Source organism: Meleagris gallopavo, chromosome 7 (genome assembly GCF_000146605.3).
Source record: "Meleagris gallopavo isolate NT-WF06-2002-E0010 breed Aviagen turkey brand Nicholas breeding stock chromosome 7, Turkey_5.1, whole genome shotgun sequence".
Taxonomy (NCBI): domain Eukaryota; kingdom Metazoa; phylum Chordata; class Aves; order Galliformes; family Phasianidae; genus Meleagris; species Meleagris gallopavo.
Window position 1 is genome coordinate 3,055,507 of NC_015017.2, and position 27,428 is coordinate 3,082,934.

General features: G+C 40.3%; 1 protein-coding gene across 1 annotated transcript in view; it reads left to right on the forward strand.

Annotated features, from left to right (window-relative positions):
* Window positions 1-6: 6 nt before the first annotated feature.
* Window positions 7-27,428, forward strand: part of BARD1 (BRCA1 associated RING domain 1) — a 42,272-nt gene continuing 14,850 nt past the window's right edge. Inside the window, exons 1-6 of the mRNA XM_010713295.3 lie at window positions 7-82; window positions 181-237; window positions 3,786-3,931; window positions 11,720-12,687; window positions 20,611-20,691; window positions 21,376-21,548. Of these exons, the coding sequence (XP_010711597.1) occupies window positions 12-82; window positions 181-237; window positions 3,786-3,931; window positions 11,720-12,687; window positions 20,611-20,691; window positions 21,376-21,548 (1,496 nt within the window). The 5' untranslated portion in view covers window positions 7-11. The remainder of the gene's footprint in view (window positions 83-180; window positions 238-3,785; window positions 3,932-11,719; window positions 12,688-20,610; window positions 20,692-21,375; window positions 21,549-27,428) is intronic.

The following is a 27,428-nucleotide window of genomic DNA, read 5'->3' on the forward strand; positions in this document are numbered from 1 at the left end:
CCGCCGCCTCTATGGCGCGGCCCTGGGCGCACACCCGAGCAGCGCTGGAGGGGCTGGAGAGGGCGCTGAGCTGCTCCCTCTGGTAACGGCACCCTCCTCCAAGCCCTCCCGCTTTCTCCCCTCGGGTTCTGCGAGCCGCCCCGTTACACCTAACGCTTTGTTTCCTTCCTCTGCCCGCAGTGCCGGTGTGTTGCGGAAGCCCGTGTCTCTGGGGGGCTGCGAGCACGTCTTCTGTCTGTAAGTAGCTCTGAGGATGGCCCGTGCTTCTTCGCGCTGGGCCTTGTGCAGCCTGGGCTGCTGGGGGCTGTGCGGGCTGCGAGATCCCCGCCAACCCAACCGTTCTGAGATTCCTGGGTGCTGGTATCTGTGCCGCACGGAGCCACTGAATGGTTTGGGTTGGAGGGGACCTTAAAGAGCACTGAGCTCCAGTCTCCTGTCGTGGGCAGGGCTGCCACCTCGCCAGCTGCCTAGGACCACGTATTAGCTGGCCTTGGACACCTCCAGGGATGGGGCACCCACAGCTCTTTGTGCAGCAGTGTCAGGGCCTCGCTTCTCTCTGAGTAAAGAACTTCTTCCTATTGTCTAACCTGAATATCTGCTCTTTTAGTATAAAACTATTCCCCTTTGTCTTATTACTATTAGATCATATAAGAAATTGCTTCCCTTCTTGCTTGGAGGCTCCCTTCAGCCTCCCTGGCAGCCTGCAGTGAGGTCTCTTCAGAACCTTCTCTTCTCCAAGCTGAACAAGCCTTGCTCCCTTAACTTTTCATAGGGGAGGTGCTCCAGTCCTTTGCTTGTCTTCATGGCCCTCCTCTGGACCTGCTCCAGCAGCCCCGCGTCCTTCTTGTGGTGAGGGCCTGAGATCTGGACATAGTACTTCAGATAGGGTCTTTAAAGGGCAGAGTAGAGGAGGAGGCTGTTATTACTGTGATTATAACAGAGGAGAGGGTAGGCCACTTCTAATTTCTGCTCATAACCCAGTCTAGAGATGCAACTCTGCCTCTTGTTAAAGCTGTAGTCACTATACCAATAATCACAGAATGGCCAGGGTTGGAAGGGACCTCAAGGATCATGAATCTCCAACTCCCCTGCCACATGCAGGGCCACCAACCTCCCCATTTAATACTAGACCAGCTTGCCCAGGGCCCCATGCAACCTGGCCTTGAACACCTCCAGGGATGGGGCATCCACAACCTCTCTGGGCAGCCTGTTCCAGTACCTCACTACTCTCATAGTAAAGAACTTCCCCCTAAATCCAACCTAAATCTTCCCTCCTTCAACTTAAAACCATTTCCCCTTGTCCTGCTGTTATCTACCCTTTCAAAGAGTTGTTAAAATAAACGTGGAGAAAGACTCACTGTCTGTACTGGCAGCCTATTTACTCCTTTTCTTTTTTCTACTGGAGCTTTCTACTGTAGGCCTGAATACTAAAAAAGTAGTAAAAGATAGTTTCCTGCTTTGGTAGAACTGATAACAGGGCAGATGCTCTCAGCATCTCTTCCCCATGGAATGAATCTTAGTACAAATGATTCATTTTCATCTAGACACGTGGATGGTTGCCCAGTTTTGGCCCTTAATTGCTGTAGAAGGTTCTGCCTTCTGGAGCAATTCCTTGTTTCAGTTCACTACCTGCCACGGTGTACTTGGGGAAGTAAAATAAATTCCAGAAGCTTACATGAGGTGCAATAAGTATGTTCATAACTGTATTATAAAGTGATTTTATGAGGTGTAATGTGGAGGGTAGCATGACAGTTGTTTAGTAAACATAATTACGTTGTTGGGTATCAGGCCTTGTGGTTTTATATTGGATAATGCTGGCTTATTCTAGAGGATGAATTTCAAACCCACTGTTGAAAGGATTCCTTGGTTTTAGAAAAACTGCCAAGGCATCAGAAAATGATGCATGATGTGGTTTGCATTGATGAAGTTGGAAAGAGGAGTCAGTCAGATTCTTAAGGGTACTCCAGCAGCTCTTCCATGCTGCCGAGAAAGTTTATTTGCCATTATCCCCGTTGTGGTACCCAATCCTTTCTTCTTCGTGTGTCCAACCTTTTAGTCATCCATTCATTAGTCATCAATTGATGGCTGAGTCTTGAATAGCAGCTGCTCTTTTACATTAATTTGGTCACAAACAAACTTGGCAGGACATGGATCGGACATGCAGAATTCAGATGTGAATTGTTTCTGATTCATTGCTAAAGAAATAACTTTTTTTTAATATGCTTGGGAAAAGGGTGGGGTGGATGGCAAGTGCTGGCTTATGGTGCATTAAGTGAAATGTGTGAAAGTAATGAAATGCAGTTGTCAGGTAACACATAATGTAACTGGTTCTCTCTCAGCATGGGATTTATTATGAGCAGGGATATTTGTTAAGATTTGTTCCTGTGGTTTCGTCTGAGTAATTCTAAGTTAGCTACAGCTACTGGCTGATGAGCGTAAAAAGCTAACAGCTTGAAGTAATTAGGAAATGTCATAGTATGAAAGTCCTGTTTCCTTTGCACTGCCTTTTGCAGACTTGGGATGCTTGAGGTCAGCTTTCCTGGAGAATGAGACCTTTGTGATTCTCATCTTTACTCAAAGTGATTTGTCTGTGTCACCTGGGATACATCAGAGCCAAGAGCTGTATGTCAGTCTTTGTAGTCTGAAGACACAGGGACTCAATGTTGAGGATCTTTGTGCTCTGAGAAGACTGAATGAAGTGCAAAACACAAACACCTAGCAGCAGCTTCTACATTCTTGTCTTGATATTATCTGAAGGCATGGATGGTACTTGTGTGATATTTAAGGGAAAGATGCCAGTGCAGTTCTGCAAATAGTTCTCATAATGAAATTGGTAGTTTTTAGGCTTCTGGTATTGTTAGCTGCTACGCTACTAGTTTTGGGCCATATCATAGAATCACAGAATGGCCTGGGTTGAAAAGGACCACAATGATCATCAGTTCCAACCCCCTGCTATGTGCAGGGTCACCAACCAGCAGACCAGGCTGCCCAGAGCCACATCCAGCCTGGCCTTGAATGCCTGCAGGGATGGGGCATCCACAACCTCCTTGGGCAACCTGTTCCATATGACTGTTTATAGCTCACATGCATTGACTTTGATCTTCCTGTCCAGGTTACAGTGCTGTGGTATTACTTGCCTTCTGTTGCTCCAAATTTTTAATATGATCTGCTCACGTTTAATTTTGTACCTGTCCCTAGAACTGTGCACTCTACATGGTGGCAAGATAGCAGAGCCATTTTTGAGGTTAATTCAGTCTTGATTATGTGAAGTTAAAATATATTTTATAGAATAGGTTGAAGTTGAGAAGTAACGCTGGATGATGGCAGTAGCAAATCGTAAGGTCCTCCCATTGGACTAATGAATGTAAGATTTGAAGCTTGTGTCAGAATAACAGTATTAGCAAGAAGCTACAAATGTTAAATGACCTTTATTTAATAAACCTGTTTCTCCCCCATGTTATCTATTTATTGTTATCTAGAGACAAACAGCGATGGAACTTCAGCACACCTTGGAAATTTGGATCAAATTGTGGCTGTAGGAGTCATGTGAAACCGTGACAGCATCCTCGCAAGGCTCTAGACTTAGCTTGCTTAATTATGGCTTGTCATCTTGCCATGATAAATATGTCCTCTCCTATGCTTGTGACTAGCTCATATTTGCTTCACAATAGTAGTTTGTCAATGTTAAGGGAAGAGATTCTCTGAGCATTTGGCTCTGAAAAGGCTATATGTAAGTACAATAGATAACTTACACTGGGTAATAGATTTTTACTTTTGACTTTCAGATCTTGCATGGGCGACCACGTTGGCAAAGGATGCCCAGTGTGCCATGTGCCAGCCTGGGTGCAAGACATGCAGATAAACCGTCAACTGGATGACATGGTCCAGCTCTGCAGCAAACTGCGGCGTCTCCTGGGTGCAGACAGCTCAGGTAAGAACAAATATGGGCCTCTGACAGACAGCCATTGAATCCAGACTGCAGCGTTTCGTCTCGTGTACTTTATAGAGAATGAGCAGTGCAGCTCTGTTTAAGATTCTGAAAAGCTGTTACAAACCATGTTTGGAAAACTTGATGTGAGGAGAGCTGTCTGTATGGATTGCTGGTTCTTCAAATCTGTTTTAAGAAGAAATCTGCATGAGCGGGTTATCCATAATTCATTAGAATCTGTCTTTCAAAATTAGATGAAAGTAGGATATATTCCCAAGTCTTATGGCAGTTAGTTGAACACACCAGGGGCACAAGTTGTGATATCTTCTCCTAAGGGAACACAAATGTGTAACATCCCACAGTACACATTTCCTTAGGAGGGTCCATTAAAGTATTAAGACATTATCATGCCCCTCAGTGATTTGCATGCCAAGGCATACGTGGTATCCCAGTAGTTTTCAGTTTGGGGTTTTTACACACAAAAAACTCTGCTCTCTGCTTAGAGAGAAAAGGGGGCAGGTCTTAATTCATTTATTTTATTCTGGTCCCTAACAGTGAGCTAGTTTGCTACAATGGAATTTTGTCCTTGTTGATTGTACAAGAAGATTGCAGAGTTTGTGCACTGGAAATTAATGTCTGTCAAATTTCAGACTGATTGTCAAAGTAGGAATAAATGAAATGAGTGTAGGTGAATGTGTGACTCTTCTGCAAGCCTGGAGAGGAGCCTCTTATGTAATACGAAGTTTTAGAAAACACTCATTTAGTTGTCAAATGCAGAAAAAGGAATTCTTGCTTCATTGTTGCTTCTTAATACGTTTGTCTAAATAAAGGATTCTTTATCAAAGTCTGTATTCACCTTCATGTTCATTAATGGGGTAGCTCCTTATTGGCATCAAAATACATTGATGGGATGAGACTGGAAGCCTGTTGTCTGTCTGCAAAGGAATTTCTTTTCTATAAATCAAGAAATCTGGAGCATAGAGAGTTCTAGGTCATGGCTTATGCACGATGTCAGGGAAACATCTTGGTGGTGAAGGCTTAACAAGGCTTTAACAAAACCTAGTTGGAGGAGAATCTTGGGAGGAGGCACTTGTGGTGCTGTAAGCAAACTGTTTAATGTGCAGCTGGTTACAATTATTGATACTGCTTGAACGTTCTGCAGAACTTAGAGATGGAATGACTCTTAGAAATTGGTGTGAACTTTCACTGAGCTAGAAGTTGGATGCTACATGTAACGCCATAGCAGTTCTGAAATGAGGTTTGTGTGGTGTGGCTTAGCCATTGAAAAAATGAGGTTCTTTTATCATTTGCTGTGTTTGGACTTTAAAGTAGGCTCTAGGTGAATGTTTACAAGAGTGTTCTGTTTGAAGCTGAAGTTATGAACTAATGTGGAAGCTTGCTTTCCATCGCACCTAGTCTTTGCTCTGTTAAGCATCAGAGGTCTTGCGGATGTTATATAATGATGTTAAGGGAAAAAAATCTGAGCTCATTGTGATGAAAGGTTTGGATACATACATAAGCGAGCACACTTCTAACAGAGTTGTCTCATGCTATGGCAGATCGTAGCTTCAGATTTTTAAGAACAAATCCTTCAGGATGCTTTGTCACTCTTATTTCTGGCAAATCTGTCACTTCTCGTAGACATTTGTCTTGAAGTTAGTATATACAAAGTGAAATATGTGTGAGTTTGGAAAATTGAGCTCTTGTTTAGAAGTTGCTTTCATGTTCTTATGGCGCTACTTCTGCCCAGTCAACAATGTTTTCTTCTCCTTCTGTTAGAAGGTCAGCAATCATATTCCTATGGAGGAAAGGAAAAGAAGCAGAAGAAAAAGCAGTTGAAATGGGGATTGTTTCATACATCTGTTTTTGAATATCTGAAAAGGTTGAAGTTGAAATCCTGAAGTTCCACGGTGCTCAGGAGGAGGGATCTTGCCTGCTAGTCCACTGGGATAAAGGACAGCTTTCTGCACAGCTGTGTTTGTTCTAAAAAACAGTAGCAAATAATTCAGGGAAGATTGCACAAAACAATTTTTCCTTCTCTTTTAATTTAAAGGGAAGCGCAACAGATGACAGTACAGAATAATATGAGGGATGTGACCGGGGAGGACTGGCAAATACTTGCATTTTCTATCCACATTCTGTAGGTTAGCAAAAGCTGAGTCTCAAAATGAATTCATTAGAGATGTTGCATCCTTCTCACTGCCCACTGTTGGAGCTTTACAAGGATAATGGGAAACTGGCTGGCTGGTTTCACAAATAGAGTATTTGCACATCACTCTTCAGGTCTTAGGCCATTACTCTTTAGTGTTGCCAACTCCAAGACCTCTTGGTGGTTGATGGGTTAATAGGCTCAATAGGGGCCAGTTTCTTAGAAGCCACTGAGATGCTTCAAGACTAGCTTAAAAAAAGAAGAAAGGTGGCTTCCCTGGAAAGAACAAAAGTTTTTTCTGGGCTTTTGCTGGTAGTCTTACAGGTGAGAAAGTAGGTGCCAGAATTGGTCTCTCTTCTGTTTATTAGATTAATTTTTTTTTTCAATTGAGCAAGAATGACACTACTGAAGTTTTGGTTCTGATAAACAGCACAGAAGATGGACAGGAAAAATGAGAATGTTTCTTCTGTGTGCACCTAGTTGTTTGAAGCACTGAGCCAGAGGCATGGACCAAGGTTGAGAAACTTGCTACAGACCTCAGTCCATGCAGGGCACTTACGTTACCTCTATTTTGTGCCTTTATTATAGAGCAAATATTTGTTGAATACACTTCAAATCTAGTGGCTTTGGGAGCCATTATTTAAGATCATGACTTTTGTATTAGAAAGGTCCGTGTTTCAGTCGAAGCACTGTTCTCTTCCTCTTGACATGGGGCCTTGGACTCGAGGATCTCTAGAGGTCCTTTCCAACCCCCTACAGTTCTGTGACCCTGTGACTGGGGAGGAGAGGCTTAAACTAGATTGGAAGAATTCCATGGTGAATGTCATGGAGTAGTTTAGACATTATCACCTCATCGGATGAGAAATGTTTCAATCTTCCAGCTTCATTTCAGAGCTGGACAAATATAAACAAATTTGTGTCACTTCATGTTGAAACAGACTTGGACATGCAAGAGATTAGCTACAGCATAGCAACTCCAACTAGTGAGTCTGCAACGGCATGCACTATCCAAAGTTTCCTTCAACTTACACAGCTTTTCCAAAAAACATGGTGTAGTCTTAATGGCCGGTTTTAGCAGAGAGTAAAGCCAGGTGGTGGTGTTGTTATCTCTTATGCTTTTGATTGTTTTGTTAAAGTTCAGGTTTTTTTTCTCTAGAGAAGTTTCCTACTTCACATGAAAAATAACTTGAATGGAATGCGTGTAGAAAAGAACCTTGCAGGCAAAAATGCATGTAGTCAGTTGCATCAACATCAGATAAAGGAGTAATCTTTCAATCTGTGGGTTATTTATCAAAACAAGTTCCAAATCAGAAGCTTTTTTATCTGGCCAGTGAAATATCAAGATTGCCTTATTTTACAGAACTAAGGATGTGTTTGATTAAAGCCTCCAACGTGTGGAATTACTCTGTGGATTATCACTTTCACATTTTGAGGGCGTCTCCAAACTGTCTAGCAGAGAGAGATCATAGCATCTTTCTCCTGAGAGTATGGCTGTTTCTGTGTCAGTTAATGATGAGTATTAAGTGGCCTAATTCCCCTTCTGACTTTCTTAGGGTAGAAATGTCCCCATCTCCATTAAAAAGAAGAAGCAAGCTGTTAGTTCTTGGATTATTTTCACTTTCTTGTCTATCATCCCTTAGGATTTATGAGGCTTTCTCCCCCACCTCACTGTTTTTTATTCCCTTTTCAAGTGTAGCTTATTAATTGCATTTACTCTACAATATAAAGTTGCTGTCATTACGGTGGGTAAGTAGTAAGAACTTGTTGAATCGTGGACAAAGTATGTAGCTGCAAGAGATGAATGATTGACAGTAATGCTCTTGAAAATGACTTTCCAAATACTACAGATGTTTGTGTGATATTCTTTGAAAATATCATCATAAATGATCCCAGCAGTCACTTGCAGGTGATTTTACCTTGTTCTTTGTAACGTAATCTGCTTCGCAAAGCATTTCATCCACCAAGCCTTCTCTTCTTTCTCACACACAGCTAAAGCTTTGCAGGTATTAGTCAAATTTTCACAGGCTTGTCTTGATATTGGTGGACAGTGGGATAAATTAACTTTTGATTAGTCTCCATAGCATCACAGTTCAGTTTCTCAGCTTTCTGATGTGTGTGTGTGTGTGATGGAGGGGGAGGGATGTTGAACTGTTGTAACAGATTGTATTGCATTTCATGTATGCTATGACATTTTTCTTAATAGCTAAAACCGAGTTTTTGAATAGCTGGAATTTCTCCCCTTTTCTCCTGTGCTGAGTACTTAACTTGCAAAATAATCATTCTTCAGTGAAGGCTCTAATGTTGCACAGATGGCACCAAAGCACTTCCCTTTGATTTTTAATAAGGGACTAGTTTGTCAAAGAGATTTCTCAACTTCTGTTCTGAAACCCATAATAGAGAATAATTTGAAAGGCACACAATGTGCATCATTATATTCCTTTGATGCAGATTAATGATAGCTAAACTACTTTTTCTAATTGCTTCTTTTTTTTCCCTGCTCTAGTCTGTTATTGCACTCCAGCAAAACTTGGAACCGTGGCACTCCAGTTGTATCTACCATTATTTTTGTCTATTCTCAGTCCTTTTTTTAACACTCAAGAAATTGAATTCTATTAAATATCAGCATTAAGAAACTTGTGTTTATTATGTGCAAAGAGCCTCAATTGGAAAGCATTCAGATAATCTTGTGTATATTGATACAGTATTTAGTACATAAGCAACAGAGAGTAAATACATTACTTTCATTGTAGGCTCTTTCTAACACTGTGGATAATCTTTACACTAATATAAATGTTTAAAATCTAGAATTAATAAGTCATGCTTCACTGATTTACCTTGTCTCAATGAATCTTTAAAAAAAATAAAGCTTGCATGCATTAATAAACCAATTACATCTTAATCATTACACAGTCATTTTTCCATTCCTGTTGAGATGCAGGCTCTGTGAATTGGCTTCCAACTTCAAGACAGGAAAGAATTTATTTGGATTGATTTTTTTCTATGAGCAGTTTTCTCTGAAGGTAGTTTGACTGAGTGCACTTAGTTACCAGATAATTCCCTCTTTATATAGATGAACATTTGCATAGTAAACTGCAGCAACTTCCTTTCAGCTTCTAAGCACTGTCTTTTCTCTCTGTCCCAGCTCTGAGTCCATTAAAGGAACAGATTTTCAGGGAGGATAGATGTGCCATTTGTCCCTATTATTTATACTCCCTGCCTTGTGAACTTCAGAAACAGAAGAGAGAGAAGCAGAATTTGAGAACAGCGTTTCTTAGCAGTTGCTATGCAGAGCTGTTCAGGTAAAGCTGATGACAGCTACAGAACATTCTGACAAATGGAGTTTGTGAAGAGTGGTCAAAGGACACCTACCACCAGAGCAAAGTTGCAGGAGCTTCCCTGGGTTTGCATGGCTGGCCTCTGGGTGTGTGAAGGGAATCTTTCACAGTCTGCCTGGCATTTTGATCTCCTTCTGTGAATGCCTCCTCTATTCAAAAGCATGCTCTTTGACATGTGAAGTAGTCAAAGTGAGGAAAAATAATCACAGGAAAGCATTTATTTAGTGTGTTTTCAGCAGGTGTTCACTAACCTGACTACTAAGTCCCTGATGAGCAACCAGTAATGAACAGGTTCGTTTAAAAACTCTTGTGGTGAATTTTTCACAAGCTCTCTTGCTGCCAGAAGTGGTACATAGAGAGCTTCCAGTGTAAATACTTAATTGTGTTACACTGCTTTAGATCCTGCTTCTGAAGGGCAGTGCCTTTGATTGCATTTGTCACTTGAGCTTTAAAGTCTTCCTGTGCTGTACACATCAAAAAGAATTCTGACCATCACAAAATTGTTGGACAAATTACTTTTGCAAGCTGATTTCATTCTTGTTCCTTACTGGTGGATGGCTGGTAGTTCTAGCAAGGCAAATATTTCAGAAGGGAATCTTCTTGTTGTGTAAACAATGAAGGCAAGACAAATAGTAACTCTTATATTTTGCATCTGCTTTGCAATCAAGTTTTTTTTCTTAAGATGTTATTGTCAAAATGAAATTGGGTATTATATCTTCCTGAAGGCTAGCTTGTTATGAGATTTGAGCCTCAATTTCAATCCTTTTATCCTGTTTGTACCAAGCCCAACCCTAAAGGAGAACCAAATAGCTGCAGTTCTGTACTTGGTAATTATCTTGCTGGTATGGCGTAGCTTTTGTTAAATAAGTAAATGATTGATTAGCTAGCCTCAAGCTGTATTCTCAAATACACTTTTGTCTGATGCCTTACATATCCCTCCAGCTAAATCTCCTCGTACCTAGGAGTCTCTTTTAATTTGAGGGGTAAGTAGGGTAGTTTAAATCAAAATTAAGGAAATGTTTAACCTTGAAATGCTCTTTTAAAAAGAAAAATGATATTGGATTGCTAACTGTACAGCTTTGTTTTAAGTGAAATAATTATAAAGATATATTATTGTGTGTAAGGGATTGGGAATACTTTGTATAAACATCTGAGTTAACCTCAGCTTGTTGTGAAAAACAGCTTATGGTTATGTCCATGGAAAAATAAGAGAAAGCATGGGTAAGACAAATCATCCTTAGAAAGTTAACACACTGTAGGTAGTATGTTGTTGCATTCACTGTCTGTCTTTCACTTTCAATAACTAAGACTTTGTATCATTGGTTTTTCTTCTGTAATTTTTTTAAAGAAAAACAGCACACTAATCTTGTTTAAGAAAAACGGAAGCATCCTACCTGCCTTCCTAGGCAAAACGAATATTGGTTCTGTGATCCCAATTGTTAACACATCAGTAGGACTTCTGTGAATGGCAATGCAGTTTTGGGAGCTTGGAGGTAATGGAGACAAGGAGATGTGCCCGTTGCTTCAGTGTCCTTAGTGTGTCATGTTTACTTCACAGGACTTATCTGACTAACCTAAACCAAGTTAGATTTCCAGAGAGGAATCTGTGATCTGTTTTAGTCACTTGGATTGAAAGAGCTGTTAAATTAAATTGATGTTTAACTTAGAGGTCTTTATTTTTTAAGCCATTGAGGAGACTTTATAGCCCCTGTTCTTAACTGTTGTTCCCTGTACAGGATATTCCTCTGTCATTTTGGTTATTGATTTGTACTTTGCTGTACGGTGTGAGTTATAAAATTGCTCCATTGCACATTTTTAAAGAAGTATTTGAGATGATCAAAGCATTCCTTGCAGTTATTTACTGCCAAGGGTTAGAGGATCAGATAACAGGATACAATCACTTGTAGATTTTGTATGTTCCTCTGACTCATCTGCTATATCTGTGGAATTAATCAACATTTGTCAGAAATATTTAACATTCCTATAAGCATTTTATTTTTGATTGCTTGCAGTAACTCTTTGCGTTTTTCCTCAGATAAACTGTAATATTGCTTCAGGAAATTGTTCTGTACTGGTGTCTGTACACAGGCTACTTTGGTAGACCTGTTTCCAAGGAAAGCCCTGTGAGAAATACTTTTTCTCCTTTGTATAACCTGGTCAAAAATTGTGTGTGTGCTGCTTTGTTAACCTAGGGAGTTAAGGAACTGTCTCAACCTGGGTGTTTGCTTGCCTAGCAAGGCAAATGGTTGTGATGCTCTTCTGAATAGCACTCTCTGAATTATTTTTCTTCTTCCCTTTCTTTCTTAGATTCAACGGAATCTACGTCTACACCAATGTGCTCGGACTCTGGAGAAAACAGTAAGAAGGGACAAATAAAAATGTGGTTCAGCCCAAGAAGTAAGAAGATTCGATGCATCGTGAACAGGAATCAGCCTAAGCCTAATAATAATGACCCTTGTCAAGACCCATCTTCAGTTTATCATTTCTTTCCTTCCCCTGTTCATGAAAAGCCCTCCAAAACAACAAAAAAGCAAACCCAGAGGCAGAGTAAGAAGATGAAGAAAAAACGCCTAGCAAACATCAACAAAGCGTGGGATTTAGAGAAGCCTGAGCAAAAAGGAGGGGTTGAGGAGAAGACTTCCAAGGAGAAGCGTGTGACCATTTGCAGTGAGACTCTAGTCCTGTGCACTCCAGAACCAAATAGTCCCAAAGAGACACTTCAACAGGAATCTGTAGAGGAAGCTGACTCCACCAAAAACTTGGAAGAAGTGGAAGTATCTCCAGAGGTGAAATCCTCAAAGGAGGAAGATAATGATGAGGCTGTCTGTCCTGTACGAGTCAGCAAGGAAAAAAACTGTGCTGCAGAGAAATTGCCATCAATAGAAAGCGAAGCAGTGCCTTTGAAACGTGGAAGGGAGCAATCAAAACTTCCAGATACTTCTCAGTCTAAAAGACGAAGAAGTGAGGGGAGCCTTAACAGGAATTCAGGCAGTCAGACTTCTTGCTCAGAGGACTTGTCTCAGGATTGCCCTATCTCCCAAGTGACTGAACCCACGACACCTGTTCAGGTCTGTGGCAGTGTAATGAGGACAAGAAGCTCTGCAGCAAGAAGTACTCCTTCACTTCCAAAATCTCCCTCTACTCCATCTACTTTCAAAGCTTGTAATCAAGTAGGAATACCTCAGAGTCCTTCTGTGTTCAAGTCCCCTGCTAGTAACACAATTGCCAGAAGGAATTACAAAGGGGAGACTTTGCTTCATGTTGCTTCCATCAAGGTAGGACTGTCATCTTGTTATTTCACCTTTAGGGTTTAAAAAGGCAATGTTGTATTTAAAATATCTTGAAAGCCACTTCAGCACATTCTGATTTTGGAGGCAAAGCTCATTATATGGTCTTCCTCCTCTGTGTTTAGTGAGTTCTTTCCAACTTGTTTCTTTGACTTCATAAAGAAACTACTATTGGAATCATCAAAGATGCTTATTATTGAGAATCTTAGTGTATTCTACAGTGTCACTCACAATTGCAGGTTCTGAGGAGTAAGTCCAAAGTTTTGGCCTTATGTGCTGGAAATTCTCTGACTTGCTGTGAGCAGTTTATTTAGGTTTTTCATATCTCATGGAGTGAGACCTTGATCAGTTCAACTTGACCTGGTAACTGCCAGGAGGAGATTTTAATTTCTTGCATAAAGATGACTGCAACTCGAGATAAGTATCTTGTAACCTTTAGGATCTCCATCTGATGCTGACCAAATACTGCACCCTGGATTTCTGTGCTGAGCCCCCTCTGAGTGTGCTGTCCTTACAGTGGAGAAGGGAGCATGAGGCCAGAGTTGAGATGTTCTTAGGAAACGTTTGTATACGATCAGTATTATTCATAGAATAACACCTACTACTCATCTGGCTGTTATTGTGCTAGCCAATTTCTTCTTTGGTTTCTTCTCCAATTCAATACCAATTTCTTCTCCATGGCCTTTGCTCTTAGCAAAAGTTATCCTTGTAGAAGCTACCTGCAGATGGGGTAAGCTGAAAACTTGCAGTCAGACTCATCAAATGTGTTATAATAGTGGCTCTTCTCTGTGAGGGCATTACGAAGAGTTTATACCCTAGCAATTTAAATGTTCTTTGTGCTAAATCATAATGTAGAAATGCTGTGTTGTTAATCAGCTGCCTCTGCTGGTAGAATTGATTCACCTGTAAGCATCCTGACATTCATACTGCACTTCTATTTATCAAGACAAAGGCTGTTTTTGATAAATAACTGTGTCCTCTTTCAAAGGCATCCTAATAACCCACTCCTGCTGCACATGAGACCTTTCTAAGTGGAAGTGGCAGCTGAGCTAAGTTCACATCTCTTACTTGATGCCATTAATACTGGATTAGGAAAGAGAAAATGAGATGTTGTCCTCACAGGACTCAAGAGCTTTAAAGGATAGATCTTGTTTCTTCTCTTCGTAAGTCCTCTTTATTAAAACACTTGGTTACAAATTATCCTTCCATGATTTTCTGGGAATTTCTGAAGAAAAGTATTGTGACTCATTCTAAAAATTGATCTACCTTGATGAGTGTTGACACAGTTATGGTTTCCATGCCTGATGCTTCTTTGGAACACAAGTACTTCATCCAAGAAAAGAGCATCAATATGGTGTATTGTGAGATTTGGAGTAAAAACTGATACACCAATAAGGTGGCTTTTCACTGCAGGGCATTTTGAAGATGAACAAAAAGAAGATTATCTGATGCTATAGACACAAGAATAAATGTGTTGCAGCTGTCCAGAGTTGGTAGTATTGCTTGTCAGCATTGGTACAGCATTACCTGAGAAAAAAGGGGTAGGGCTACTTTAGGGACACTCCAACTGTAGTTTAGGCAATGCAGTAGGCAGACACCTTAATGCCTTGTCAGTCCTGTGTGTGAATCCATTTTGATTAATGTTTTAATAATCATTGAGCAGGGTGGGAAATAGCTTCCATTCTTCATTGGTTCTGCTGTGTGGGGAAAAAAAAGAAAACCAACCCTTTGATTCTGTCTGTATTGCAGTGGTCATTGTAAAGGCTTTGCTAACTAGATAGGGCCTAGGGATGGTCCCAAAGTTACCACACTGTTAAATATAGTTAAAATAAGGCAAGGAGAGTGGCCTTTTTGCTTATGGTTTACTTTTTATCTATGTCCAGCTACCTAACTCTAAAGAAACTGTTTAACTGTCTCTGAACCATAGCTCTTTATCTGTAGAGGGAGGTATTATGGATTATTTCTTTTCATTTGGGCTTGATTTCTTGAGGTCCCTTCCAACCCCTATGGTTCTCTGATTTGTGGTATTCTTTCTCTTTTTACATCACTACCATGGGCATGTTAGGGCACTCATGAGAAGCTGCTGCATCACCTGCAGCCAGTACTAGTCCATGGCAAAGTGGATTAAGAACAAGTTGCTCAAGCCAGGGTGGTGTGGAGACTTAATGTTTCCAGTGAGCTATTGGTGATGTGTTTTGCCATCTTTGCAAAGCAGTGAACAAGTAATTGTGATTCATTGCCATGAATCTGTTGGGAGCATCCAGCCATTGCAAGAAAACATTGTATTCAGGCATCTTCAGTATAAGCTGTGTCATTCTAGATTACTATTTATAGGAACCTTGCTGTACTTTATAACAAATAGCAGATGTGTTCTCGAATAAGTTGGTCTTGAAAATATTTGGTTGCATGCTGTATCTGTATTCCCACTGTGCTTCTAAAAAAATCCCTGCCAGATCTTTGGTTTCTGGAAGTATTTTTCTTCCAGTGTTGTGTTACAGGTGAATATTTCTTCATGTTTCTGCAGCCTGCAATGTTCTTGCATGTGTCTAATGAGAAAGTCTTGGAGCTGCCACCCTCTCCCAAGTGAAACAAAGTCTAGTTTTCTGAGATTTCATTAATTATTAAAAAAAAATCTGTTATTTTCATTATCTTTTAGGGTTTAATACTCTGGATGTAATGAAAGCTAATTGACTTCCTGTTTTTTTCTTATTTAAAATAGATAATTAACAACATTATGAGGCATTAAAATTAAGTGCATTGTTCTGTTTCGAACGATTCTGAGGGGTTGTTCCCATTTAGTACTTCTCCTCTAGTGATAAACTGAGTGAAATCAGAATGGCTTTTGAGAAAGATTCTAGAATGGATGAACTTAAAGCTGAGTTGCAGTAATAAATGAAAATAAATGCAGCTCTCCCCTCAGCAGACGGCAGTCATGTTTGTCTTCCTTTATAGTCATTAAAGCTAGAACTTCCAATTAGTCAAGATACAAAACGTGCCCTTCTGCACTCCTGATATTCTAACCTGGTGGGAAGTTGCCCCTTTAACAGCCCATCTGTATAAGGTGCTGTTATTTTCTTTCACAATAAAATAACGAGTTATTCACAGTACAAACTCTCTTACTTATGTGATGCTCAAAAATGTGACTCAGTACTACTTAGATTTCAGATGCTGTACTAACTAGCTAATGTGGAAAGAAGAGGACTTCACGAAAGCTTTACCCATGGTTAGCCCACTCTCCATATTCATTATGCTTAGCACTGCAGTACTGCTAGGTAATTCTGTGAGAGTGTTCCTTTTTATTACTTCGTTACCAGTTGTGTAATGATGACCTGAAAGAAGGAAAAAGTTTTTGTGAGCATCAGATGACCAAGCTCTAGACCATTTGGATCATTTTTAGGTAGACATCTGACCTCGCCAGCTGTGCAATTCCTTCCTTTTGGTACCAATGGATCTAACTCACGATTAAATGTTGGGCCACGTATGCACATCCCTTGCTACTCTTCCTCTTTAGCCTTTAGGCAGTGAACAAACAGCATCCTTTGCTCCAGCTGCTTCTCAGTGAGTTAGTGCATCCCTTGGTCTGGGGTCTTGCCCAGGCCTGATTCTGCGCAGCAAGTGACTGAGTATAACATACATTTTATTGGAGAAAGGAGATCTGTTAGAAAGTGACAAGATGATTCAGGTGCAGGCTTGGCACCTCAGTCTGCTTTAAACCTATTTTTGAGAGTGAGCTTCTAGGATTCTGTAATACTCAAGGACATATAATCCTAACAAAATAAAGCATCTTTATTGCAAGTTAACACAAATTAACATAGAAAAGTAAGTATATACTTATGGTTAATTAGCCATGTACACACTTATCTGTATTTGAAAGTGTTGCTGGTACAGTACTCACCAAGCTGCTCTTAGGAGTGGGGCTGACCAACACTGGCAGAATTTTGCATCAAAGCTGATCTGTTTCATGGAGTCTGATGTCAACCAGGCATCCTCAGGTATCCAAGAGTTCTCATGCAGAGAAGTTTATGCAGTGGAAGCTCTGAGCTTAGGCGGGCAGTGAGTTACTTCATCCTTAAAGACCTAGGAGATGTAGGACACCAGCACACACAGCATCCAGGAGCTGCTGCTGACTTCTGTTCCTCTACCTAGAACAGCCAATTGAAGTTGCTGGTTTGTATTATCTTAGACCAATTCTCGCTTTCCCAGACTGAATTTTGCTTTTCACAGAAGCACTTCTGTTTTTCTGGGTGATAATTGCAGTTTTCTTGTGCTTATTAAGGACATTTCCAGATGTTTCAATTCTTATGTACCCAGCTGCTTGTGTAGGAGCCACCTTGTATTTCCCAAGTGTATCTCAGGTTCCTAGACCTGCAGCATTTTCTATTGTCAGTGTTTCAGCAGACATCTTCCTCTGGTATTTTCCCATCATAACCACATTGCCTTTATGGTTGCTGCCATCATGGTTTGAGAATTAATTCAGAGAAATTGGAGGTGAGAAACTTGCTGTTTATTGGAAACAGTTGAATGGAGCATTCGTAATCACTATAAACATGCTGTAATCCATTTTTGGTCCTCTTTAGTCATTTTTTATGAGCTGTAGTTTTCTTCACGCTGTGCCATATCTGAACAAGCAAACATGTTTGGCTTTAAAAGGGTTTTTTGTTCATTTGTTTTACCCAAAGGCTGAAATCTCTTGAGCAAGCAAAGGGAGAAGTGTTTGGTTGATGTTGTACAGGTTTTTAACCCTAACTCTTTGAGTTTCATTTTTGAACTGGTAGAATTTTTACATTAACTTAATAATTTAAAGGTGACTTTCAGAGAAAACGTATGGCTAATGGAAGCAGTAAAGGAGAAAATGTCAGAAGTGTGCCTAAAGGGGCACTTGCAATTGTTGTTAACCATCTGTTCTTGTTAGCACTGTGACATGTAACTGATGTTAGGACTTGAAAGGGGGGAAAAGAACTCAAAATGTTGTCCAAGCCAAGTGGGTTTGGTTTTCTGGGTTTATGCCATCAGTATCTGCAGGATCTAACTGCTCACTGGGAGGGACTGCTTTCAAAGCTGTGTAAATACCCTTCTCTCTGTAAGCTAATGCAACGCTATCTTCTGGGCCTGCCAACAGATGGCCCCAATGCCTTTCCTGCTTCTGTGACTTTTCTGAGCTCCCTTAAGCAGAGGAAGAGCAAACCCATTCCATTATGCTGTTGTCACTATACATAAGGTTGGTTATGAGCTTCTCATGTCCTTTGCTTTACTTCTTCCAAACAGGTACCGTTATGTTATGCAATAGCTTCTGACTCTTTAGAGTCTGGTTGTAATCTATCATTGATAATGAGATGTAAAAAAACAACATTTCCCTGGGCTTTTTAATGTTAGTGCTTCTCCATCTGATGTTTGTCCTGTTTGCTTCTGAACAAGCAGCATCTCCACTTGTTTCCACTCTGGCTGCAGACTGTGAACACAAGCTGTTGGGCCCCACTGGTGTAGCTTCGACTGCTGGGGACTGGTGATTTTCTGCTGGCATTGCTAGGGACAAGCAAATTCAAGGGACCAAATGCACGTAATCTATTTGAATATTAGTCAAAGCATAATTCATGGAATTGTAGGGGTTGCAAGGGACATCTGGGTTTCAAGTCCAACCCTCTGCTAAAGCAGGTTCCCTACAGTAGACTTTACGAAGCATGTTTGAATGGGTGATCTCAAAGCAATAGCTGGGTGAAATTGTGGACTCCTGCTTTCTTGTGGAGAAAAGGAAGATGGTGTACTGATATTTTGTGACTGGGCTTTGCCCTTACCAGATGCTCTGGAAAATTCTAAACAAGAAAGGGCAAGCACTAACTCATGAGTAACTCTATCAGCTTTGACCACCTGTTAACAGATGACTTTGTATGATCCTCTGGTGCCAGCAACCCTCCTTGCAGGAGGGGCTTTAGGGTGTTTGCTAAGAATCTGCTTCTTGAAATTCCTATTTCCCAAAAGGATGCTTCAATCAAAGAGCTTCTTGGTGGTATGTCATCACAGAATAGCTTGGTTTGGAAGAGACCTCAACGATCATCTAGTTTTGACCTCAAAAAGGCATGCACTCCTATCATGTGACGTAGCCAGAAATGAAGTAGTCAATTCAACTGTTTCTTCCAGTTTTGAGGCTACAAACAGTTCCTGAACATATCCCTTGCAATCCTGATTGACAGCACGTCTGCAGCCTCTGCACAGCACAACTGACATGACAGCTTCCCACCCTTCTGTCAATCTCATCGCAAGGTGCCACTTGCAGGGCGTGGGTTCCATTTACAGCTGGGGGGGATGTCAAAATTCTTCTGTGAACAGCAAAACATTGCTCTTCCCATTTTTGATTCTGGTCTGTTGTTTATTCTGGGGATGTTCTGTTGTCCACACCAGCTACGCTTCCTTTGGTAAAGCTACAGTAATGCTTTACAAATCAATATTTATGTTACTGTTCTGAACAGCTACAGTACTCTGATGCCCACACAAATTATTAGCTATGCTTACTGCTCTAGAGGAGAGTACTATGGAAATGTCAAACCTTGCTGTACATGTTTGCAAACTTAACTTTAAATGATAAGCTCGGATCTTGCTTATTATAGATAATTGTATTTCTCTTTGTAGAGAAAGATCTGCTGCTGATCTCACCATCTTAGCTGTTTCTGAATAACTGTTGAGATTTGATGCGTGTCTGTTACCTTGCAACCGTATTCTAACAGCAGCATATTCTTAAATTGCTTTGAAATGTAGTGTTTTACTGGGACATCTAGGTTGGGAATATAATGGATGAAACTTCCTTGCCATCTAATTTGCCTGACTGCTGTAGAGCCAGTGATTCTCAGTGCTTTCTTTGTGAATGTTTCTTGCTGGATTTATTTGTGCTGAGCAGAGTCTGATGTCTTCATATTTTCTCTAACTAGAGAGTGAAGATTAAAGCAGTTGTTTTTCAGTGATGCTCACTACTAACAAAAATAAATGGGATTAAGTTTATTTCTGTTGTTCTTAAGACTTAATAATCTCTCACATTTTCCTAAGTTGTGCTGTAGAGCAACAGTTCCTTGATGCTATGTGAGGTACAGAACTTTGTGTATCATGGAATAAACTTTTTTCCCCGTGGCTCATGATATTTATACATTGCAAGTTTGGTTAAGGACAAGGGCAAGATACCAGTTTACATGCTAGTGTTTCAATACCTTGCTCTAGGACAGGTGTCTTGAAATTGTCATGAAATGCCTTCACCAACTCTGCCCAGTAGCTTCTTTTGCCATATTATTATGGAGACAAATTAGAGGCCAAGCAGAAATCAGTTTCCCTTATATTCAGGTTTTACTATAGGCAAGGAAATGAAAATAACGTATTTTCCAAAAAGCAATTGCAAACTATTGTGTTAGAACGAGTGTCAGAGTTTCAGTGAGATTCAATGTAAGCAGTAATTTCAGTGTTAAATAGAAATCTTTTCCTTTTGACTTGTGGGGGGAAAACAATCTGCAGGAGCTTGTTTGGCTTATTAGTCTGTTTTACCTGCACATGTTTCTAGCCAATCCTTTACACCTCAAAGAAAAAAAAAAAAAATGGAGGAGAAAAGAAATAACTTGTGAATAAGCATTCCTTGTCCTTGCAGTTGATTCTAGTGTACCAGATCAAACTTTCCATTTCAGGGTTCTGCATTCAGATATATTTTTTACATTAAAATCAGGGGCATATGTATGGGGAAAATGTTCAGCTCCTTCTAACTGAACAATGATAAACAGTTGTCTCCAAACCAGCTAAGTTTCTGTTATCCTAGCGGTTTCCAAATGGAAGATTGATTTAATGTCATTGCAGGTAAACTTATAATATTGCATTTTATAAATTTGTTGTCTTTGTGTGTCTTTATTACTCTGTAATGATAATTATTTTTTACTTACGTAGGGTGACTTAGCAGCTGTTGAAGAGCTGCTGAAAAATGGGGCAGATCCCAATGTTAAAGACAACGCTGGCTGGACACCACTGGTGAGTTGTAGACTTCTTGCCTTTTGTCTTTCTATCAGATTTCGTTTAATCCCTCCTTTTCTCATGCTTTGATTCCCTTTATACACACTTAGGTGACAAAGAATTGTTCAAGATAGAAAATGATGGCAGTGTAAAAGAATTTATTATTAACAGCTGCAGCCAAATCCATCTTTACTCTGCTGGGTTAGAACCTGCAACTGAGCTGTCTGAGATTCTGCAAATGCAGAAAATGTGACTATGATACCTAGACATCTGTATTTCATGAGTACTTAATGTCCTTGATGTTTTTCTTAACGTTTTTGGAAGTAGATGGAGTGGTTGAATGAAAAAATATCGCATGCTTGAAGAAAGAGAATAAATAGAAAGCTTTTTTCAGCAACTTCTTTCTCTTTCCTAAACAGTATTCTTGACTGAGCCTGTAATCTGTGAGGCTTTGTTCTCTGTGGTCTAATTTGAACACAATTGGCCTTTGTTCGCCTCCTCTCTGTGCTTGTTATTAGTGCCAGGTTCCAAGGTTAGTTCATGTTGGGAATGTAATGCAGTATCCTTGCATTGTTTTCCCTGAGAGGGAATCTTCTGAGAGGGTTTGAACATGAACACGTTAACTGGTATGACAGAGGTCCTTCTTCTGATCTCTGTTTCACTTGAGTTTTCTCTTTCCTGCTTGTGGACTCGCCACGCTAGCACGAGGCGTGTAACCACGGGCACCAAGAGGTGGTGGAGCTGTTGCTACAACACAAAGCACTGGTGAATTCTACGGGCTATCAGAACGATTCGCCCCTTCACGACGCTGCCAAGAATGGGCACGTGAGCATTGTTGAGCTGCTGCTTCTGCATGGTGCCTCCCGTGATGCAGTGTGAGTAGATGTAATGCTATTTAAGCTGTAGCACCAGCTACAGTATCCAGGATGTATGATAAGTAAATGTGAAGCAAAGCTAGTTTATTAAATGCCATTATTTGTAGTTGTAGTGGAGATGTTAAACATTGCATGCTGTGTTGGGCTTATATCGACCCCTTTTCAAGGTGTTTTGTTTCCATTTCACTTTGTCCTAGACTTTCTTGAAGATGTTTAAATCATAAATAGCTGGGGGCTGTCCTAGAACAGCATATTTTGTTGCTCTCCTATTTTAACACTCTTCTGTTGGCATTTTGTTACAGCTCAGTGAGATATGGAATGCTGAACTAGATGAGCTTTGAACTGCTACATCTGGTTTTTTACTTTCCCTTCACTCCTTGCTAGGTGTTTCAATCCAAACTGCAGACTGTTAGTATACCAGCTGTTAAATGTGGTTGTAGATGTTTTAGTATTGCTGTTGTGCTGGGAGCACCCAACACGTGTCAATAGAGGGGTCTGTGTGTGTGTGTGTGTGTAACAAGACAGATGAAGCCTTGTGTGCCATAAATTTCATTGTCAAGAGCACAACAAAACATAAGCAAATCCAGTTTAATCACTTCAGCTCACTCTTGAAGATCACAGAATTGAGGTATTCTTAAGAAAAGCATGGGCTTTTCTAAACCAGTCATAGTCTTGAAAACACTGGAGTTGGAGAACGGGGGGGAAAAAAGCACACAAAATAGACCACCCTAACTGTGAAAAAGGATCAATTGTTCATCTTCACTTTGTTCTTGAACAACAAAGACCCGCACATTACACCCTAAGCTGACAACTTCAGAAACTGATTTTCCAACCACTCATGTATTGCTCTCTGGTTGTGAGACACTTGTCTGTCTGGTATCTGAAAGTGTAGCATAGACAACAGCTTTGATGCAAGTTTTCAACAGGCCTCGAGCGCTGCAGGGTTTGCACTGCAGAGTCTCCAAATGCCAGCATTGGGACTCTTCAGGTCTCTTGTTAGCCTTAATCTCTGCTGTGTGGGCTTAGACAAACTGAGACAAAGCTGAACTTATTTCAGCTCATTCTGTGTGAGCAAACATGACCTTCTGTTGAAACAGGAGCTTTTTAATCAGGGAAGGAAAGATTTGAATAAATCTTAAACTTGGCCGTAGTTTTCACTGAATATGGTAAGATTCAGTTGTGCATTAAGGCACTGGGATGTAGGCTAGGTCACAACACTGTAACCAACTACTTCTAGCAGTATTAAAAATGGCTTTCTTCTGAATACACAGTGTTCTTGCCTTAACCTCCAGTGTACTCAAAATCTCTGTATGCTGTTTATAAATATGAAAAAATATACTTCTTAAATCTTCTGGGGAACAAACATAGCCTTTCTTGATCTGTTTTGTTGCTTTGGCAAAAAAACAGCCCTACCTGCCCCCTGCCCAGGATAAAGTGAGGCTTCCAAATCTTCTGTATGTTCTCTATCCCTGTCTGAAGTGTTACTGCATATATTCCTATCATAGCAATGAGGGGAAGATGTTTTTTCCATTTTACAGAGAATGTAAGAGACATAAAAAGAAGGGATCTAGAAGTGAGGTGTTCAGACTTGAATAGTAAGACTTTACTGACCTCTTCCAAACATTGCCAAGAAACAATATAAACAACAACAACGTATGTGAGACTTCTGAGTATGCCTTATACTTCCTTCCCTTTTCTACTGAGCCCTGACGGTTTTAAAAACAAATTGCTACAATCTTTCCCTGGACCACAACTGTCCAAATCTTACAGGGTGGTTTTCTGCCTGTGCTTCTGGTCCTAATTAAATAGTAGTTGGATTTGTCTAGATAAGTGGATTTGAAACCTGTTTGATGTAAAAAGTTTAATTTTCTTTTTTCTAGTGAATGCAAGAACCCTTATAATGAAGTCAAGACTCTAGCAAGAAGCATGCTTTTCTTCAGAGTTTTTTTCATATATCCAGGAGCAGTGCTTTAAAAACGGGAGGCAAGAGCAGGGTGATCAGCTCAGATAGTGCACTTATCATTGTCTATTTGGTATGATTAGTTATAATTGGCCTCATTGTTCTTAATACAGATATGCTTACCTGCATGTTAGGACTAGCACTGTTAATGTCGAAATTGAGCAGTAATGAGCAGAACTGTCAGCTCTGAAGGGTGTACTTGAGGAGTGCCTTAAAATTAAAGGTATGCAGTGTGTAAGCTAGAACTATAGCAAATTTTGCTAAGCTACTGTCTTTGCATTGATTCTTTACATGCGTTTGGTTTTGCTCATTGCGTGGGCTCTTCAAGTGCTCAGTGAACTTTCAGGCTGGATGAGGGCCCTCTTTATCCTAGCAGTGATTCTTCCCTGCCTCATGAAATGGGGGAACTTTGAAATAGTTCACTGTGGTTACTCAGAGACTTTTCCTTTAGCTAACCTTAGTGAATCATGAACATGAAACATGTAGTCAAATGTTACTTGAGATATGCAGTATGAAAATCCCCAGAAGTGGCTGTTCTGACCATAGAGATAACTTGATTATTTCTTAATATTCCTTGTGTGCTGTAGAGTTAATCTATTGGAATTAAAGCAAATATTACATTGAAGAGCCTGCTTAGAGCAGTAGTTTTGAATTTCAGTGTGAAACTTGATTGTACAAGACAAAAATATATATTTTTAAAGAAATGAAGTATTTTAACTGAAGACCTCAAGACAGTTAAGATCTCCTGGACTGTAGGGAATTATAAGATATATCTGGGAACAAATACAGCCACTTTCCAAGGGACTCAAGGCATGAGGAAGTAACTAGGTATAAGATAAAGCAACTGCATATCTTTTGGACAAAGAGAATACAGGTGAGAGCTACAACATCTCTTTCCAGATTTGCAGTTCTAGGATTTCAGTCTTCTTCAGAAACAGATTTCCAAAAAAAATTCTAAGATTTAGTAGTAGTGGCAATTCTTTTACCACTTGAAATTTCCACTGACTGGGAAAGACACAAAGTGCAAATGGAAAATGTGATATGCACCAATAGATCTGTTGATTGTCCCACTGGTCTAGTTAATTTTTTAAAGTTAATCTCCTACACGTAGCTTTTTTTTTTCCCCAGCTTTTTTTCCATGTGCCCATTCTTGAATTCTGCCTCTTTCCTTGCTTCACAGCAAGCCAAGTGATTCGAAAAATTAATTCTGTGCATTTGCAGTTTCACAGTACTTTCTAAATGCTTTCACTCAAATGGGCTGTCTTGCCAGTTCTTCATGCGCAGTAAGTTTAGCATTAGTAAAAATTGTTGTTGCCCTGTTTGTTTTTTTTTAGGTGTTAGCAGTCTGAGTAGTTGAGTCTGATTCCAAACAGACCTGGGTGAATGTTTAGGGGTTGGTTGTTGTCCCCAGTTATGAATGGCATAGAGGTAAATGTGACTCTGGGGCTTCTGAGGAACTGGCATGGATATATCCCTCTTATCTGTTCTCCCCTGGTTGCTTGTTTCTTGAAAGTTCCCTGAAACATGTAGGAGGTAGCTGTTAAATGCCTTTTCTGCTACAGCAATTAGTCTCTTTGTAGCTAAGACTTTGTAGGTAAGAATTCAGCAATGTTTCACCATAAACCGAATCCCATTTTTAAAGCTGTTCATAAGAAGCTCTTTGATCGGTCAGTCCTTAAGATATCACCTGTCGTCTCATGTAAAGCCATACTCAAAAGATTCTATTGAGTTGCTCTTCATTGGGCTCATCTTTGTTCTCAGCACAGACATCCTGCTCTTTGATTGGAAATTGCTGGAGCCCTAAGAGCCCTCCACTGAATATTCCTTGATGACTGACTAATAGGAGAGTGTTTGCATCAAAGGATACATCTGACTCTTGAATGTTTAAATGAACTTGCAAGAAGCCCTCTTACACTCTAGTAGAAAGAAGTGTGCCTTAGAGACCTTGTATTCTGGCTGAAGCACCAGAGGCACTTACTACTGTCTGATGGTAACACTTCTGTCTGTCTTCCTTCTGAAGGTGGAACTTGTCAGCTCAGCACCATATGGGCCCATATTCAGCAAACACTAACCTATATGTGTCTGGTATTCCTCAAAATGCTGTGTTTGTGTACCTGTTGCAGACCCAGTGTCAATGGCACTCAATTTCATTTCACAATATGGAAAGTTCAAAAGTTTAAATCCTCAACAGCATGGAAGGTTTCTCTTGTTCTTCAGCTTGGCTGCAGACAGACTTGAACACACTTGTTTTTGCCAATCCTGCTTGTGAGTCTAGAAACCATGTATGTTCCCAACATATTAGGAATAGTACCTTTAAATAACTATGCCAAGAGTGGTACCAGCTGAACAGAGACTTAGTCTCTTTCTGGTTATGAGTACCTCCAGGTGCCTAAGTAAAATGAAGAAATCTGGTTTTTGGCCTTATTCTTAGACAAGGAAGTCAAAGAAATACCCAATATCTGTTTTACAGAGATATTCCTTACTTTTTCTTTGTAAAAGGACTACTCTCACACCTCTGTGGTGTTTTCCTCCCTTTCCCTTCTGATCAAACTGCTTTGATACAGATATTCAGAACACTTAAACCCATCTCTTGGGCTGGTGTGCATTTTCTTTTTTTCCAGCTCTTATTTCCCAAGCTCATCACTGTTCATTTCAACGTGCCACCTTAGCATCCTATGACTGGCCATTAATTCTTTGCTTCTAATGAGAGGATGGCATTTTGCAGTGCTCTGGTAAGAGATGATTAAAATGTTCTTAAACGATGGGAGAGAGGGGGAGAAGACACAATCAAATGAATACAGAGGGGCCAGCTAAAGCTCCTATTTGAGCAGTTTGTATTTAACAAATGCCTTCTGCCAATTAAACATATAATAGCAGTGGCCTGAAGGTAAATATTCATCAGGTGATTAGTTGTTTTTTCTTTCAGTAGTCAAGGATCTTTGGGAGAAAGGACACTCCCAAACCTCAGCAACTAATGTGATTTTTTTTTTTCCCTTTCCATTTTTTCACAGCAAAAGTTCAGCCAGCCATCCAGTCTAAAGATGACTTTAGTGTATGTGCTACTGTTGTTTCTCTGTATCCATTGTTCAGAGGAACTGTCCTGCAGCAGTTTGAGTGGGATATGATCCTTATTTAAAGAAAAGGCAAAAGCTACCCTGATGATGCATGACAAAGCAGGAACAGCATGACAGTATTTAATGGGCTACAACTCCTAGGACTGGGCTGAGGTTTAACCAATTATCTTTTAGTCTGTGGAATTTGTATTAGGCTGGCTCTCTGCTCATTAGTAACGCAGGAGAGCTCTGGTTTGGCAATAATATGAAATTGGAAACTGTAAAATACTGGAATCTCCCATGTGGGGTTTTTGTGAGTTGTAGTGTTCCCAAGAGCTAAAGTCAGCAAGCTGTGCTCAGCCAGGGGCATAGAAAGAGTCTGGGGTCAGTCCTGTCTTTTAACTTTGAGCTGGCCAAAGCCCCCCAGTGTAGTCAGAATGAAGATTTAATGATTTGAGCTTTTGTTCAGGCTGGGTTGAGTAGTGGCTTCGTGGAATTCGCTGTAAAGCTTCCTGGATTCTTACTCTGCACAGGAACGTGTCGCTAACTAAGAGACAGCACTTGAAAGATGCAGCAGTTTTTTGACCTCTTTAAATGTTTCATTGCTTGATGACAAAGCTTGGCAGGTTTCAGGCACTGAGTCAGGGCTTTGTTCTTGGTGACAAGCTTCCCCTTCATAATGAGCTCTTACTATGCATTTTAACAGCCAGAGTTGCATGAGGTGAGGAGAAGAGGATCAACTGGAATGGCCATTATTCCCGCAAAGGGCAGAACAAGCAGAATATCTCCCAAGGGGGCTGGCAGAGGATTGTGTTTGTTAACAGCAATTACACCTGTTCTGCAGTTTCAGGCTTTCCTCTTCTCATT